Source organism: Camelina sativa, chromosome 3 (assembly GCF_000633955.1).
Source record: "Camelina sativa cultivar DH55 chromosome 3, Cs, whole genome shotgun sequence".
NCBI lineage: Eukaryota > Viridiplantae > Streptophyta > Magnoliopsida > Brassicales > Brassicaceae > Camelina > Camelina sativa.
The window spans coordinates 8,752,915-8,770,232 of record NC_025687.1 but is presented as its reverse complement, the minus strand read 5'-3'; the positions used below and the strand labels follow the sequence as shown (position 1 = coordinate 8,770,232).

The window sequence follows — 17,318 nt, the reverse complement described above, 5'->3', positions numbered from 1 at the left end:
TTTTTTTTTTTTTTTTTTTTTTTTTTCACATAACGCATATACAGTTTCAGTTCAATGCATACGTGGCGGGTTATAACTGGTCAACGTGGTGGAAACTGGTCTCGTATCATCCCTTCTCTTTCCCTCCTTTAGTCCTTCACTTCTCCTCTTCCCTTCTCTTTACTCTGCTTCTCTCTCTTGCTTCTGCTAGTGGGACAAACCCTAATTATTTTTACTTCTCTCTCCACTTTGTTTCCCGCTTAATCATCTTAATCTTTCCCTCGCTCTCTCTTAGCAATGCATGATCTTCGATTTCGTAGCTGTGTTTTGAGCTGAAAAAACTAGAGGTGGGTCTGTTTGATCTGAGTTTCTAAATCGGATCAGACTAAAGAAGAAGAAGAAGAATGCTGGAAGCTGTAGATAGCTCAGGGGTCGTTAATGGAGGATTCCCGCAGATTCAGAGCTTTTACGGCGATTGCAGTAGCGAGGAAGAGTTATCGGTATTGCCACGTCATACGAAAGTGGTGGTCACCGGAAACAACCGTACGAAATCGGTGCTTGTTGGTCTTCAAGGTGTTGTTAAAAAAGCTGTCGGTCTCGGTGGTTGGCATTGGCTGGTAAGTTTATTTTCTTTCCTTTTTTGGTAAAAATTTGATCTTTGTGCTTTCCTTTTCCGTTTTCCTTTTTTGGTATGTTCTTTCGATCTACTTCAATCTTCTTTAGTGTTTTCTCTGTGATTCAATCTATTGAATCGATGATTATAATTTGGTGTTTTCGAATTTTGAATTTCAAATTTGGGGATTTTTTTCTTCGTTTTCTTGAATTGCTAAAAATGTCTTCTTTGAATGATATAATAATCAATTCTAGTTATAGATTCACTAATCAATTCTCATAATTTACATCTAATCAAACCAAGAGTTAATAGTGTGATAAAGATCAAATCTTTTTGTCATTACCAATGTTTAAATCTGTAATTTTTTTCGAAATCTTGCGATTGATCTTCTTGCATGCATGTTGTTAGCATTCAACTCACCATTATTGCTTGATTTTAAACTTTTTAATCTTGCATTTTGTGGTTCTTAGCTAGTTAGGTTATTCATGAAGCCTTCATTGATATTCTTTTTTTTTTTTTTTCCTTCACTAGATTATTTATTCTAGTAACAGTTTGTTAGCATCTAATAATAAAGTTTCTGAAGCATCTTTAGTATCTTTTTGATGATTCTTGCTGAGATTCAGGCTCAATTTCAGGAATCATCTATAGGGAAGGATAAGGGATTTTGAGTTTTAAGTTAGGCAGCCATAAAAAAAAAAAAGCAACTTTATTTTCGCGCCTGTTCAATATAAAACATCATAACAAATATGCACTTGTTATCTAATTCTCCATCATGTTTCTTGACAATTTTGTTTCCTTATGGATTCAAGCTGGCTTTTTTGAAATTTGTTTTGGTTTGATTATTATGAGAATAATCATTCGTTTTCTTGTTTTTTTTTTTTTTCTCTTTTTCTTTGTTCTTTCTTTATTAGTTGAGTCATTTTAGTCCCCAAGCAGTGTCACTTCTGTCGATTTTTTCTTTCTTTATCAAAATCTTTTTGCTTTGGTTGGCTAGTCTTACAATTATAATTTGCTCTGCAAGATCTTTTTGATAGTGTCTCTGTGTATGTGGACCTAAAAGGAGTAACTTCACCATATTCTGGCTTTAAACTTTAAAGAATAATCCAAATACTATAAGATTTTCTTCAGTCTCACGAATATATTTTACTATTAATGATATCACATTCCACCACTTCTTGTCTCCCAGGACCCAGATTTCCTTTGGAAGTAAATTAAAAAATATATAATACTCGATTTGTGAAGCATTTCTTCATATTGTTCTTCTGGAGCTTCTTTATTTAAACCAATATGTCAGTTCTTGTTTATGGACTATAATATTTAATCAGGATCATTGTTGTTTTTTAGGTTCTGACTAATGGAATAGAAGTAAAGTTGCAGAGGAATGCACTTAGTGTTCTTGAACCTCCAACTGGATTAGAAGAGGATGACGATCTTGATTTCGAAAGCACACAAAGGAATGGCTCCGATATGAGTAAGTTTGGTTCTTCCTTGTCTTCAAGAATTGAGAGATCTCTCAGCTTTACTTAGTCTTCAATGGGTTAACTAAGTGGCATATTGTTCTTTGTACATAAAAGTGGTAGCCTTTTTAACTGATATTGTCAGTCTTGTTTCTATGACAAGTTGTTTCTTTTCCAGCATCTGAGGACACACTGAAGCCTCATAAGTCTAAGCAAAGAGGGCAGAGATCGCGGTCATCTCACAAGACTTTGAGCAGGTCTCTATCATCTGACTCACAATCTAAAAGTTCGGGTTTTACTCCTCCTGAAAACATGGTATGCAGATTCAGAATTTTGAGATGTGTATTTCACTTCCCATTGAATGTAATATGACTAATCTTATGTTTTGCAGAAGGTTGATCTTAGCAAACTGGAAATGCCTGCTTTACTGAAATATTGGCAACATTTTAACCTTGTAAGTTGATTTCGAGAAGAAAGAAAAGTAACTTTGGTTTACTCAAATCTTGAACTCTACTTTTGAATAAACTCGTTGTAGGTGGATGCAATTCCTAATCCATCAAAGGAGCAACTAATTGACATTGTTCAGAGGCACTTCATGTCTCAGGTATATCAGAATCCTTCTGAGCCTTCATTGTGTTTGTCTTAATTATGGTCTGATGATTGATAAAATGGTGTAAAACTGTGATATGATTACAGCAAATGGATGAGCTTCAGGTTATTATGGGGTTTGTCCAAGCTGCAAAGAGAATGAAGAAGGCTTGCAAGTTGCAATCAAAAGAAGCCAGAAACACTGATCTTAACTGCATCAGCTAAGAAAAGCCCTGACTTTTTAACAAATCATGTATGTATGGTACACCGACTTGTTTAACCATTTGTGGCTTGGTAAGTTTTAGTTCCTCTAGAGATGTTTGGCTTAAGGGTAGATGTTGCTTCTGTTGTTCAGCCATGTAAGTACCATCAAGAAACCAAAAATAACTCTATATTTTCATTTAGAAAGTATTATATATATTTAACATTGTTTTCAATTTTTATTTTATTTATATAAAAAGAAAATATTTCTTTTATATTTCTTGCCTTTCTAATCTATTCATATTTATTTTTAAAATTTCCATAGTTAAATTTAAATAACATATGTTGGGTTTAACAAAAAAATCAAGTTTATTTGAGAATTAGATGTTCATATTCCTTTTAAATGATCAATGTGTAACATATTATACTTTTGAATAAAATTATGGATCCACCAACACTCACTTTTAAATTAAATGGGTTTTAATTTTAGGAGTTGGAAAAGTATAAAAATTTGTTTGTAACTCCCATAATAATATCATAATAGTGTTCTTTATGAATTTAATTTAATATAATAGAACATGTTAAAAATGTATTAATATGCAATTAATTGCACTTTTGTAATTCTCAAATAGTTACTTTTGATACATCGATTTATGTATTATCTATTAAAAAAAGACACATATCTCACTATAACCCTCATGACCCCAGATTTCAAATCTCACATAATTTTATAAATTCTACAATATCATTATTTTTTCCTTGATTTAGCCAATGATATCTTAACTTAATAGAAGTTTCAGTTTATTTGAATAGAATATACATGCAACATATGATATATAGTTTAATTATTTTTTTCTATATGAAACATTATCATTTCATATAAATCAAAGTCCACACACAATTAAAGACTCTAAGATAATAACCTAATAAAGTAGTTGCTATTTTTTTTTTAATTTTATGGAAAATGCATTAGTCTAATAATCTATTGTTAGACTCACTTAGTTATATATGTATGAGACACTGCAAACCTAATGTTTCTTATTTTGATTTTTTCTTAATTGAAACATTTTAAATATCTTTAGCTATCACATTTTAAATCTATTTAACCTACTGCATAACTAACACCACAAACTAATTTTTCTGAAAATATATATCACAATGATTTTGAAATATGACTACAACTACAAAAATATATGACATATGACATATAAAATACAATATGACTTAATTTCACTAAATATATTATCATGAAAAAAAAATTTGATTTCTTTACTTTATTTAAATTCATACTACGTAAGTAAGTAGTATTTAAATTTTGATATACACCGGAAGACAAAATAATAATAACATGTTAATTTATATTATTTTTTCAAAATAGAATAGCGAGGAACTCACACATAGAGTGGGCTAACAGCTAGTTATAATTAAGCAAAGGGTTTTATGATGAAAGAATGTATGTATGTCAAGCGCCTTAAACCCTTCCCTTTGCAAGACGGGTGGAAAAATTCGAACAAGAATTTAGATCCATCATGATATAAACTAGTGTAACTCAGTAGTTGCCTTAGCTAATTCAGGATATTTTCTCATCATATCGAGCTTGTAGATCAACCTTATAGGATCTTATTACAAAAACAGCTTAAGACCAAAGCAGAGGAAATATATTTAGGGGTTAAAACTTAAAATCAATCAATAATTAGGCTTGTTTGGTTTTAAGTTTCTCACCAATTTGTCTGTATCTAAAGATGATCTCATCACCTGGACCTGCTCAGATAAGGTTTTAAGGAACAAAGCAAAAAGCATGTAACGAAGACGAGTGTAATTATGTAAAAATAGATATATCTTCGAGTTTTGTTATATGTGTGCTACAACGGTCAACGGGTGTTTTATCTCTCACATGTTGTGTCATCTGGGAAAAAATAATGTTAAGTTCTTCTTGGGAACGACCAAGGTAAGGTTTGTCATGTAACGCTTCCTTTACCGACCAAATTCAGGACATGTCTATGACCTGTTTCAAACTCACCTAAACACCATTAATTTTGTCACAATTCCAGTGAATCCATTTCAACCTTGAAGGATTAGTTCTGAATAAATTAATTGTATAAGTATAAAGTAACAGAAAGGCGTCTCAGCTTGTATGCGGTAGTGTACGTAAGAGAGTTTTGTCTAAGCAAAAAGAAAAAAAAAAAGAAAAAAATATTATTAGTAGAAATTCTACATATTTGATGAAGCCAAGACATTCTACCCTGAAAGCCAAGGCAACACTCAACAGTATGCAAATTGCATCCAAATCATCATCAACCTTTGTTTTTTTGTGGTTAGCAATTAGCAAAACACGTTTCTTTTTGGATTCAGGAAAGTAGCCCTTAGACAAAACCACACGTTAGCTCCGTTAATTGTGACAAACAGACAAGGCCAAAGATGGACAATGTAACCTTTTCTATAAATTTGAGCAAAATTCACAAACCATAAAGGCAGTAGAAAGAATGATCACCATTAGCATCATCAGATGCCTCACTCAAGTATATATACTAATAAGTTCCAATGCAAGAGTAAGTCTACGGGAAATGAACTGTTTTCAACATTCGAAGCTCATGTAAAAGCTCCAATTTTGGTGACTTTTGTCATTAATCTACAAACATGCCTAAAAATATTTACTAGATATAAGCAAAATATTTTATTTACTAGAGATATCTATCTAACCTTTTAATCGAACGGCCAATAATATTTAGTAGTTGACGTCAAATATTCTACCCACCACTAGTCATCTGTCACGTGCACTCACATGTGTCCACGTGGAATTTTGGACCACTCCAAAAGACACGTCAAACTCGAGGGTAATATAATAAACATATTACTATATTAGTAATAAATTAATCAAAAGACGATGTTTCGTCGATGATGATGATGATGATACTTGTCTCCTCCGGCCAACAACAAAACCTTAGCCCTTAAGCGAACTTGGTCGTTTTTTTTTTTTGCAATCGTTCGTTCGTTCGTTCGTTCGATCCCTTCGTCTTCCGATCCAACGGTATATATATATCTCTACTCCGATCAATTGCTTAGCTTCGTATCGTCTATTCTTCTGGTTGCTTCTCGATTTTCGTGTACTGTATGTGTTAATAATGATTTGGTTCGATTTAGAGTTCAGTTGGTTATCTTACTCAGTTGACCGATGATTTTAGTGGTTTAACGGGGAGATCTAGAGGTTTATGATTCCCTTTTTGATTTTTTGGATTTTTTTTTTCTTTTTCTATTATAGGCCTTAATTAATGGTCGATCCATGTTTATTAGTTAATTTGGAATCACTAATTTCAGTTTGATTAATTAGTTAAAGTAATCTTCTCTGTTTATTATGTTTTGCTTGTGTAGGAGATTTTTTTTGGGGTGGAATCATGTCTGATGACCCTTCTTGTTCTAGCGACAATAACACAAACAGCAGCAATGATGATTCTGGTAACTTTGAATGTAACATCTGCTTAGACTTGGCTCAAGATCCTATTGTTACTCTCTGTGGTCACTTGTTCTGTTGGCCTTGTTTATACAAATGGCTCCATCTCCATTCTCAGTCTAAGGAATGCCCCGTTTGCAAAGCCCTTATCGAAGAAGATAGATTGGTTCCTTTATACGGTAGGGGTAAGTCCTCTGCTGACCCTCGGTCCAAGTCAATTCCGGGGCTCGAAGTGCCTAACCGTCCTTCTGGGCAGAGACCCGAGACTGCACAGCCTCCTGATCCGAACCATGGTTTTGCTCATCATCATCATGGGTTTGGAGGGTTTATGGGAGGTTTTGCTGCTCCCATGGCGAGTGCGAGGTTTGGGAATGTTACTTTGTCTGCAACGTTTGGCGGTTTGATTCCTTCCTTGTTCAACCTCCATTTCCATGGATTCCCTAATGCAGCCATGTATGGAGCTGCTGCTTCTGGTAGCTTCCCTCACGGGTTCTCTAATCCGTTCCATGGAGGAGGACACTCGCATATGCATAGTTATCAACGGCACACCGGGGAACAAAGACAACAAGACCATCACTTGAAGATTTTGTTTCTCGTTCTTTTAGTTGTCCTTGTGTTTTCCTTGATCTTTGGCTAGTGAGGATTAATCGATTAGCACTTTATATTCTAGATCTGGTTGCATAAAACCTGAGAAAATATGCTGTGCTTTCCTGATTTGGCTTGTAATCTGCTACTTAGCGAATTGTTCATATATTAATACCTGTTGGATTCTCTTACTAATGTTACTTAAAGATTTGACTCGCGAGTCTTAATACTAAAGTTTTTTTTTTTTTCTTATAATGTTGAATCCATCCATTAGTCATAATAGCCATGTGGTTGGCTTCTTCGGGATGATTAGTTACTTTTTGCTTCAAAAACGTTTTAGAGCCTCTTATTTGTAATGGAAGGTCATTGATTAGGCTACAATGAATCGAGCTACTGATGGATCAAGCTACATTATTGTCTCCAGCGTCTGCACAATGATTGTCTGTTCGTTAAGGGATTGTCTTTAAGTTTATTTTGTCTTCTTCCACTTTCGACTAAGTTTTTGCAGCAAGTAGACATTATCTCTAGTGTTCATAGCTATTTGGAAGACAGGACATAAGATGCTCCCTAATACTTGTAACTTGTAAGAATAGTAGCTAGCTACCAGAAGAATTATTATATTAGATGAGCATTGAGCAATGCCTATACTATATTATAACTAGAGGACATTCCGGGCTACGCCCAGTATAATTTTAATATTTTATATTTCTAAAATTAATTAATAATCATTTCTTTCTTTTTTAATCATGTGTGTTAACATTTAAAAAAAAAACCTACAACATGTGGTAGAGTACTCTGTATTTGTGTTCTTTTTTTTTTTTTTTTGCAATAAATATTTAAAATTTTGTGAATATTTATTTTTACTCCTTACAATTAATCTAAATGCCTTTTTAATTTGTATATATTTGTACTCAATTTAAAATGTAATGAATTGTAATACCTGTATTATGAATTCATTTATAGTACTTCATTTATGGGCTTCTGTAGTCTTTTCTTGTATAGATTTATATGTTATAATTGTTACAAAATTTTCCCTAGTTTGTTTAATTGAACGGAATGTCAGGATTTTTTTCTTCTCTTATTCATCTATTTTGTTTTATAATATTGCTCTTTTCTGTTATGATTGTTATTTTGTTAAATATATCAAGTATGTAATAATTGGTTTTTAGTTCGCTTGATCATGATTGTAATATGCATGATAAGATGTTAAATCTCTCAGTGAATTTTCAGATAGTATCTTTGAATTACATACCTTCGACGTAGAACTCTCTTACTAACTTCTTACATCTTTGTGAACTTTCTTATGTCTTGTAAATATCTTTGCATTGTGTTACCAACACTCATTATCATCTCTCAGCGGCTGGGATGACCTCTTTTCATTATCCATTCTCTACTGTTGATCACCATACCTTACTTATCATCTAGAATACTTTTTCTATGTTATATTTAATTTAGCTATCACTAATCTTTGTCTCATGTATACAAAATGGATCATAAGTATGTTGTATGCATGTAACAAAGGTTAGAATGAGTTATTTATCAAAAAAATGAGAATATATCGCTATTGATTGCATTGAGGAATGCATATCAATACTCACTTTTATTATACATTTTTGTGCCTAAATTTTGTAGCTTTGATAAATTATAGCTATACCGTATCGAAATCCCTTTTTGAACACAACTCCCATCTGTGGTCACTCATGAAATCTTTAGTATGGGTACACTTCTCGCATTGATATATTATTCTCAAAATCTATTGTTCTCTACTTAACTCCATCTTTCTTTTCTCTGACATCAATCTCCGTTTCCTAATTTATTGGGCCAATTTTATTTTTTCAGCCATAAAGGACAACTTCAAGACGCTGGTAAAGCGAGAGGAAATATAGATGCTGACCTTATTGCCACTGGCCACGTATGCTGATATGCATATTGCTTTGCTTTCATGAATTTTTTTCTTTTTCTTTTCTCAACCTATTTCAATAGTTTATTTGGTTACTTGTTCATTCATGATTTTCTGCTTTCTCATGACATACCTCCTCATTTAAGAAACAAAACTAAAACCAGCGCACAATATATGAAAAGATTAAGAACCCTCTTTAGTTTCGCCAATTTTGTGTTTCATTGTTTACAAACGACTTCCTTTTTTCCACAAACATGTCTTGTGTTTAATATCCTCGAAAGACTTAAGGAAGTCTTCGACAATGAAATTATATGTATATTCAAATAAGCTTTTGGCATCAATGGGTTGAAACACAATACAAAACATATGCAATAAAATATTATATGGTTGTAAAGAAAAACTTAAATCAGAATGACAAGCTAGCATAAATCAAATTGACTATAAGCTAAAGAGTCCATGCCATTGCAACCAACGCTTAGCAACAACCTGGTAGTATTCATCTTCAACTTGGCACTCATTCTCATCTCAAACTCTTGTATTGCTATTAACTAATCCGAGGTCAGTTTTTGGAGGAGATGCCAGTCAGTAACTATGAGTAGTTGTGGCTCTGATCCTTCTCTATCTACCAATGGGTAAAAAGCAAGAAAAATCACAACTTTGTGGTTAGAAAGTTCAGACTTATTAAAAAAAAAAAGTGAATTGATAGATAAATATTAAAATTCACTATATTATCACAGTAAAGATTTCAGAGAAACCAAATAATTGAAGACTGTAACCAAGCCTATTGATCAAGTGGGACTCTGTGAGTTCGGCCCCCATCTCTCCTTATATTTGAGTACCGATGGCTTTAAGAGAGGATGAACGAAACATATAAAGCTATGTATATCCATAATCGTATATACATATTATCCAAAACATTTAGGAATATAGAAGAAAACGCAAGGAGTTTAATCTTAAGAGAGACATGTCAGTCTTCGCCTATATAGTGTTTTCACGCACATGGTTTGGGGAAATGGTTCTGCGACTCCACCAAGATAAAAGACGATAAAATAAAAGCGGTTGCCAAGTTGTATTCACTCGAGACAAAGTCTATAGTAAGCGTAGTAGGTCGATCCATGCCCACCGGTTCAACTCCGATGAACAAGAGATCTCTCTCAAATATATGAAGAAAACGCAAGGAGAGATCTCTTGTTCATCGGAGTTGAACCGGTGGGCATGGATCGACCTACGAATGTACGTAGCTTTAGGTTAAGAATATATTTTTTTGTAAAATAATAAAAAATTCTAATGGAGAATTAGCTACCAATCCAAACCCAAATAATAGTCGAAGATATCAAAAGACTCTCTGTATTCTAGTATCGAAATTAACTTATAAGAACAAATAAATCGCTAAGAGGAGTAGGACAGAGTGAACCTTGTGTTCATATGAGATTTTAAACGATCTGTGGCCGACCAAGAGACGAAAACCCACGTCGCTGTCAAATATTAAGATTGTTGCCTCCTGTAATCAACTGAAAAGTGAAAACAGATGGTTACTTAACCCCGGAGATCTGCTACGTCTGAATTTCACTCAAAAATTAAAGAAAACACATCGAAGATATATAGGAGGCAGGCAAATATACTTTGTAGATGATCGAACCTGATTATGGTGAGGAAAGGGCGATTAGTATATTTATGGGTTAAACTTGAGCGGAAATGGATGGAAGGTATAGCTATTCGACTTCTGAAACTGTTGATGAGTTTGGAGATAATGGCCATTAAATTGGACTTTCAAGAAGACGGAGTGGGAAAGCTCTGAGGATTGATAACTGTAGTTTTTTTAAAAACTTTTGGGTAAGTTGAATCGATTTAGGATTCGATGAAGGTGGTGGAGGGGCGGTGAAAGAGAATAAGAGATGGCGATGANTTTTTTTTTTTTTTTTTTTTTTTTTTCCGAATGTTTTAGTTTGGTGGGCTCGATGGCTCTAATTTTATTAAATGGGCTACAATAATGTTGCCAAGATGACCCATTTAATTGGTTCCATGAAACCTGTTTTAAGGTTACGTTGTGTCTTTTATTTTCTTTTTCTTGTCGTTTATTTTGAAAAAAAAAAAAAGGAAAGAAAGAGATATAAGAAGCAAGCTGACGTGGCATCTTCTAAGGTGTTTTAGAATTGAGGAGCCTCAATGACTCCCTTTTATTAGTAAGTAATTTTGTCTCGGTTGTATTTTTACTCTCTTTTTTTTCCTTGATACCGAACCCGACAGATGCGTGTATATACATGTAAAACAAGTATGAAACTGATTAAATACATACAAATATTTTGAAGTCACATGCAGTCAATACATCCAAGTTTTTCTTAATTATTAGGAAGCAGAAGAACTATTTCAGAAGAAGACTAAAGTTATGGCTTTTTGGACGCATGGAAGTGAATGTGTATACCATAAATGCTTATCCGAAATCTACATTTGAGACACTGAGTCCCATGTAATTTTTAACTTCTTGTCAGAGACTTCACACACATATATGCAGTATCTCCTCCATTGGTTTCTTGTTAAGTATGTACTCCTAAACTTAAGTTATCCATCCAAATTTTTTATTGCATACACACATGAACATGTATACCAGTATACGTAATAATTGAGACCCCTCCCTTGATGCACACATGACACATGCTTATTTATTAGTATTACGTTCGTAACTATATTTATTGAATGTATCATCTGGCCTTCATCGATGACATAACCTGATGATATAATAGAATAATGCACATGTAGTAGTATGAATCAAGACAACTCAATATTGTGATAGATACTTTACGTTTGACGTCACAACTTTACGTTTGATATCATATATATTATATATGTTTTGTTTTAAAAATTTAACTAATATCACACGGTAGTGTACTATCCATATAAAAATTAAACTATAGTTTGAAGAAGAGTAATCACAGTTTTAGAGTTTCATTTAAAATTTTGCCAAAAAAAAAAAAAAAAGAGTTTCATTTAAAAAAAGCGGAATAAAATGAGCTATACTCATATAGTGATTTTATGAGAATCACAATGATAAAATGATATAACTTTGTTTAAAATATATGAAAGGTAAGTGGAAGAAGGGAACCCTGCATTCTTCTCAGTTCTCACACAATGCTTTGAGTTTTAGCACCCAATTCCCCTCGGAACCAAGTGAAGGGGTTTTCAAGAAAAAACGATGGCCCAACAGATCAAGTTGGCTTCTAATGTAACTTAGAACTTTTATACTCTATGAAAAACATAGTGCAAGTAAGATTTGATTGGTAATAGATCTATAGATATCAACTAAATGAACTAATTGTCATCGACTGTGATTGGTGATGTATAGTTCAACCTTATTATTTACGTTTTATGTTTTAAATACGGACAGACACGAACACAATTGGTTTACCATGTCGATAGAATGATGATATAGACTTCGAAACATTTTAGTACCTACATTTGAATATTTTCGTACATAGAAACTCTATATGGTGTATCTTTATATATCTTTTGGAGTATCTTTAAATGGTGCATTGCAGTGAGTTGTCTTAATCGCGGATGTTTTACATAACGAAAGGGATTTATTTGAATTGAAATAAAATGAAAACTACAAAAAAGTGCAAAAAGGGATGCAAAAGAAAAGAAAAAAGAATAAAATGTATAAATTCCAAAGACTCCTTAACCCAAAAGTACTCGCGAATTCACTCACATTAGGTGATGAAAGAAAAGTCGTACCATTAGGATTTGAGATATTATTCCATTTCATTTCATGTTTGGCCCACGCGTCTTGCTTTTCTACGTTTATCTTTATGATGGTTGATAAGTGTTTTATTAGTTATAATGGAAAACTTCATAATATTTTAATTATCGTCATGATTTTCATTATCCTAAGTATTTATTCAACATGTTTAACAAAACGAGCTACTGTGCTTAATACTATGGACTCAAAATGCATTCTTAAGTATATATATAACTATGAACTAGTAAATAAAATGGTCATTGTTATATATTTTTCAAATAATTGTTATTGCAACTTTAACGAATCTCATTTTTTATTCACACGATGGTTGTTCATAATAAACTACTGTCGGTCAAAACCAAAGATTCATTTTGAGCTTAAAACGTGTTTTTAGGTATACAATTTTTACATTCGTCCAAAGTTTAGTTTCAAATTTCATTTCATTACAACTTACAAGTAGAGATTAGAAAATTTGAAATTTCGTAAGGAAGATAAATAGGGAAACCCACTTCCTGTTCCTGACCATGTGCCCATTCCCCATGATCCCCAAAAAAAATAAAAAATTATTAGAAAAAGGAAAAGAGAAGAAAATTCAATCATTGAAAATAAAAGACACCATTTTAAAATTAAAAGACTTGAACCCACAAAAAAAAAGCGTGGCAAAAATATGTAAAATGCAAATTGGCGTTATATAATAGAATTTGCAAATGGATCCATGGTATATCATTAGTTATATTCCATTTCACCTACAAATTTCGTCGTAGCCATGGAAAATGACAAAGGACCATAATAGAAACTTCAAAGAAAAACCAAAAAGACTTATAGCAAAAGTGAATATATTTACTATAAAGCTTGACGCTAAAACATAACATCTCAACCATAAGAATTATTGACAAAGTCATGTAATATATCATTCTCGTTGTACAGCTAGTTAAAATTATTCTCAAAAACATTCATTTCACGTTTCTATCTTCCCCCTATTCTCTTTCAATTGCGAAATCGTACTAAGTAGTAGCCACAAAAATTTCTATAATTTCATACATCTATTCAAAAAATTCAAATTCCGAAATAACTATTTTGTTTTGTATTGTATACACAGCCCAATATAACGATATTACGTGTGTGGAATTGTTTTTGATAAGTACTTGTCAATTTTTATATATCAACTTCCATATTTTTTTTTTCGCTCATTTTGTAGTGAAAATAAAAGTAAAAGACCAAAAATAAAAATAAAAAGACTCAAATCTCACTAATGAAATACTAGTGTAATCAACAATTAATATACATTACATAAGCCTATAACGTGGATCTACACTGATTTTCGGTAATCATGTGGATGCAATAAATTCCCACACTTCTGCATTCCATATTAAAAAAAGAAAAAACATTGCAATCGAAAAATTCTAAAATTGTTAAAGGGATGTTATTAGATTCTAATTTATAATTTTTTTTTGAAGATTTCAGCAAAATCATCAAAAATAACTAAGTAAAAAATTTATAAGGATAGTTAGAGAATATTTTATAGTTTTGTTGTTTAGTTTTTTAAAATCTTGTAAAGTGCTCCAAACAATCTCTTTATATTTTTGTGATATTTTGCATGATTTTATTTTGTAAAAAATGTATAAAATCATGAACTAATAACATAATAACTGATTTCATGAACAATCCTAAATCCTTTTGTTTTAATTGAATAACACAAAACTTTTATTAACTTTGTAAAAGTCTGAATCCAATAAACCAAAATTTGTTAACATTTCAAATGATTTTTTACAAATCACAAACTAATAATATTAAATTTTAACAGAGTTTAACAAAATCTTGATCTAATAACAATAGATTCTACATAACATTTAAAATATTTAAAACTCTATTTAAATTCCAAACCAATAATCTTCCTGTTAGTCCTAATTCAAGATAAATAAACAATAAAAAAAATTTAATAATGAAAAGGGCTTGGAATCTAATCAATATATAAATTTTTATGAGAGAATAAACCCAAAATCTAAGCAAAACCATTATATATATATATATATATATAGTTTTTCCTCTCTCTCTTACATTACATAGACACACACACATGATAAAAAGTCTGAGAGACAGCTCTTCTTCTCTTCTTGTTCTCAGTTGAGAGAAACAAAACCTTCCAACACATTCAGAGAGGTACTTAGTTTTTGTCTGAGAGAGAAGAAGAAACCATGTCCCAACATCTTCTTCTTCTTCTTCTCATTACTCATTCGCTGCTTCTCATTAATCCCATTTCCGCCACACCAATTATCCAAAAATTCAAAGAAGCCCCACAGTTTTACAATTCTGCTGATTGCCCTTCAATCGATGATGACTCCGACTCCGACGACGCCACCAAACCAATCTTCTGCTCCCGTAGAGCCGTACACGTGGCGATGACACTCGACGCCGCCTACATTCGCGGCTCAGTCGCCGCCGTGCTCTCCGTCCTCCAACACTCCTCTTGCCCTGAAAACATAGTTTTCCACTTCGTAGCCTCCGCTTCCGCCGACGCGTCTTCCTTACGCGCCACCATCTCCTCCTCATTCCCTTACCTCGATTTCAAAGTCTACGTCTTCAACGTCTCTTCCGTCTCCCGCCTCATCTCCACCTCAATCCGCTCCGCACTGGACTGTCCTCTAAACTACGCTAGAAGCTACCTCGCCGATCTCCTCCCTCCCTGCGTCCGCCGCGTCGTATACCTGGACTCCGATCTGATCCTCGTCGACGACATCGCTAAACTCGCCGCCACAGATCTCGGCCGCGACTCAGTCCTCGCCGCGCCGGAGTACTGCAACGCCAATTTCACTTCCTACTTCACATCGACCTTCTGGTCAAATCCGACTCTCTCATTAACCTTCACCGATCGTAAAGCCTGCTACTTCAACACCGGAGTCATGGTGATCGATCTCTCGCGGTGGCGCGAAGGCGCGTACACGTCACGCATAGAAGAGTGGATGGCGATGCAGAAACGAATGAGAATTTACGAGCTCGGTTCGTTGCCACCGTTTTTATTGGTATTTGGCGGTTTGATTAAACCGGTTAATCATCGGTGGAACCAGCACGGTTTAGGAGGTGATAATTTTAGGGGACTATGCAGAGATCTGCATCCTGGTCCGGTGAGTTTGTTGCATTGGAGTGGTAAAGGTAAGCCATGGGCTAGGCTAGACGCAGGCCGTCCTTGTCCGTTAGACGCGCTTTGGGCTCCGTACGATCTTCTACAAACGCCGTTCGCCCTGGATTCTTGACCAGTCTCGGTTTACTCTTTTTTTCTTTTTAAATATACCGGTACATATACGTATTATACATATCATATATACAGGGAGGTGATTTTTTGTTTTTAATTAATGTACATCATCGATACGTAAATCATATAACCCAAAAAAAAAAAAAAAACATTTTGCTTTGAACTTTTGTTCGTTGTTTTTTCATCTGTTTTGTTTGGGAGTATAGAAGAGAATAAAATTGAAAAATAATCTCAAGTGACAAAAGGAATGAAAAAGGGGATACATTTTTAACTTCTTCTTAAAAATGTCATTCTATCAATTAATTTTTTTAAACAAGTGTCGATTTGGTCAATTTTTTCCCCAATATGATGAAATGGATTAAATTATTGCGGATTTAGAAAAGCGGCAAACCACTAACGTTTGCATTTGGTAATATTTTAGAGTAAATGGAATATTTGATACCCTTCTTAAATTATTTATATTCATACATGTAATTTATTGATAAAATATTCCTTGATAAATAACTTTCATGGGTATTGTTCGGAGTATAGGAAGTGAATAAGGGGAATGGAGCAAATGGAACTTTAGAAACCGAATTTATATTGCCAACCGTAAGATAACTATTATTGTAAATGAAGAAGGTACATTACATTGGCTTATTTGAGCTAATCCGGTACTGTCAAAAAAAAAGTACATTACATTACATGATGACTCTCTTATAGTCTTATTGTCGGATTCTAGCTATGTGTAGACGGTTCGTAGGTTGATGGCACATGTGTTGCCTCATTTTCGAATTTTCCATCATCCGTCTTTATAAAAACAACATCACGTGTCTAAAAGTTTCGCTATTTCGTTTTTTTTTTTGTCTTATAAAACCACCAAACCCAAAACGAAGAAAGGAAAAACGAAAACCAAACCATAGTAAAAAAACTTCTTTAATTAATAATTACCAAGTATATATTCTCATGAGATTATTATGGGGTTGGCAGGATAGTGGATACTAGCAAGGTAGCAAATAATTCACAAATAGTAACGTAAAATATCTTGAGAAAAGACATCATGATCTTTGCTGTCTTGCATAATAATAATACGTAACTTTTGGAGAAACCCCCTCACATATTCTAGCAAGTAGAGAGAGTCAGCCGCGACGTGCTTTGTTTAAAAATCATAGATCCACAATGTTGATTTTTATTCAGGACTATAGAAAGTCCAACGAAAATTAAATTAAATTAAATCATTAGATTATAAGTTTTAGGAAATAATTGGAGGCAGAGAGTGTCGGTGGTCTGAGCCGAGAGAAAAAAAAACAAAGCACGAGCAAAGTCCCATCATACATTAATGTACATTTTGACCTTTGAGTCACCTTTCATCTTCTTCTTTTTCTCTTACCTTTTGTCTGTTTTTTTTTCACTGTACATTTTACTTTTTTGACCCCTCCCCGTAAATTTTTAATATATTATTGAAATTTCCTCCAAACTCAACAGGATGACTATAGTTTTTATTTTCAAAAAATGTTATCACTTTGATTCAAGCTACTTCACTATAAATGAGTTACTATTTAACACAACTTTTTTTTGGTAAACA

At 33.2% G+C, this 17,318-nt stretch overlaps 3 protein-coding genes and 1 long non-coding RNA gene across 5 annotated transcripts; 3 read left to right on the top strand and 1 right to left on the bottom strand.

The window, feature by feature from the left end:
- On the top strand, positions 137-3,076 carry LOC104776047. Of its 2 annotated transcripts, none has more exons than XM_010500044.2 (6): positions 137-596; positions 1,937-2,063; positions 2,213-2,364; positions 2,441-2,503; positions 2,585-2,653; positions 2,746-3,076. In XM_010500044.2, exons 1-6 carry the CDS (start codon positions 384-386, stop codon positions 2,860-2,862), a joined length of 741 nt encoding a protein of 246 aa, XP_010498346.1. In that variant the 5' UTR covers positions 137-383; the 3' UTR covers positions 2,863-3,076. The 2 variants fall into 2 exon arrangements, with proteins under 2 accessions (XP_010498346.1, XP_010498347.1); XM_010500045.2 differs by having other exon boundaries at positions 138-596; positions 2,228-2,364.
- LOC104776046 (RING finger protein 5-like) lies at positions 5,721-7,091 on the top strand. Its single transcript, XM_010500043.1, has 2 exons — positions 5,721-5,866; positions 6,208-7,091. Exon 2 carries the CDS (start codon positions 6,231-6,233, stop codon positions 6,921-6,923), a length of 693 nt encoding a protein of 230 aa, XP_010498345.1. The 5' UTR covers positions 5,721-5,866; positions 6,208-6,230; the 3' UTR covers positions 6,924-7,091.
- Positions 9,069-10,676, bottom strand: LOC104776045. The gene is made up of 3 exons (XR_766093.2): positions 10,411-10,676; positions 10,186-10,282; positions 9,069-9,393 (listed from the first exon to the last, which is right to left on the bottom strand). It is a non-coding gene; the product is annotated as an uncharacterized LOC104776045 (long non-coding RNA).
- Positions 14,547-16,030, top strand: LOC104776044 (probable galacturonosyltransferase-like 1). Its single transcript, XM_010500042.2, has one exon. It carries the CDS (start codon positions 14,700-14,702, stop codon positions 15,753-15,755), a length of 1,056 nt encoding a protein of 351 aa, XP_010498344.1. The 5' UTR covers positions 14,547-14,699; the 3' UTR covers positions 15,756-16,030.

What these genes read in the sequence shown, in the direction of transcription:
- LOC104776047 (XM_010500044.2), top strand. Translation starts at nt 384, where the DNA reads ATGCTGGAAGCTGTAGATAGCTCAGGGGTCGTTAATGGAGGATTCCCG. An exon ending in ATTGGCAACATTTTAACCTT is followed by an intron (nt 2,504 to 2,584) that starts GTAAGTTGATTT and finishes AACTCGTTGTAG; the next exon opens with GTGGATGCAATTCCTAATCC. An exon ending in AGAGGCACTTCATGTCTCAG is followed by an intron (nt 2,654 to 2,745) that starts GTATATCAGAAT and finishes ATATGATTACAG; the next exon opens with CAAATGGATGAGCTTCAGGT.
- LOC104776046 (XM_010500043.1), top strand. Translation starts at nt 6,231, where the DNA reads ATGTCTGATGACCCTTCTTGTTCTAGCGACAATAACACAAACAGCAGC.
- LOC104776044 (XM_010500042.2), top strand. Translation starts at nt 14,700, where the DNA reads ATGTCCCAACATCTTCTTCTTCTTCTTCTCATTACTCATTCGCTGCTT.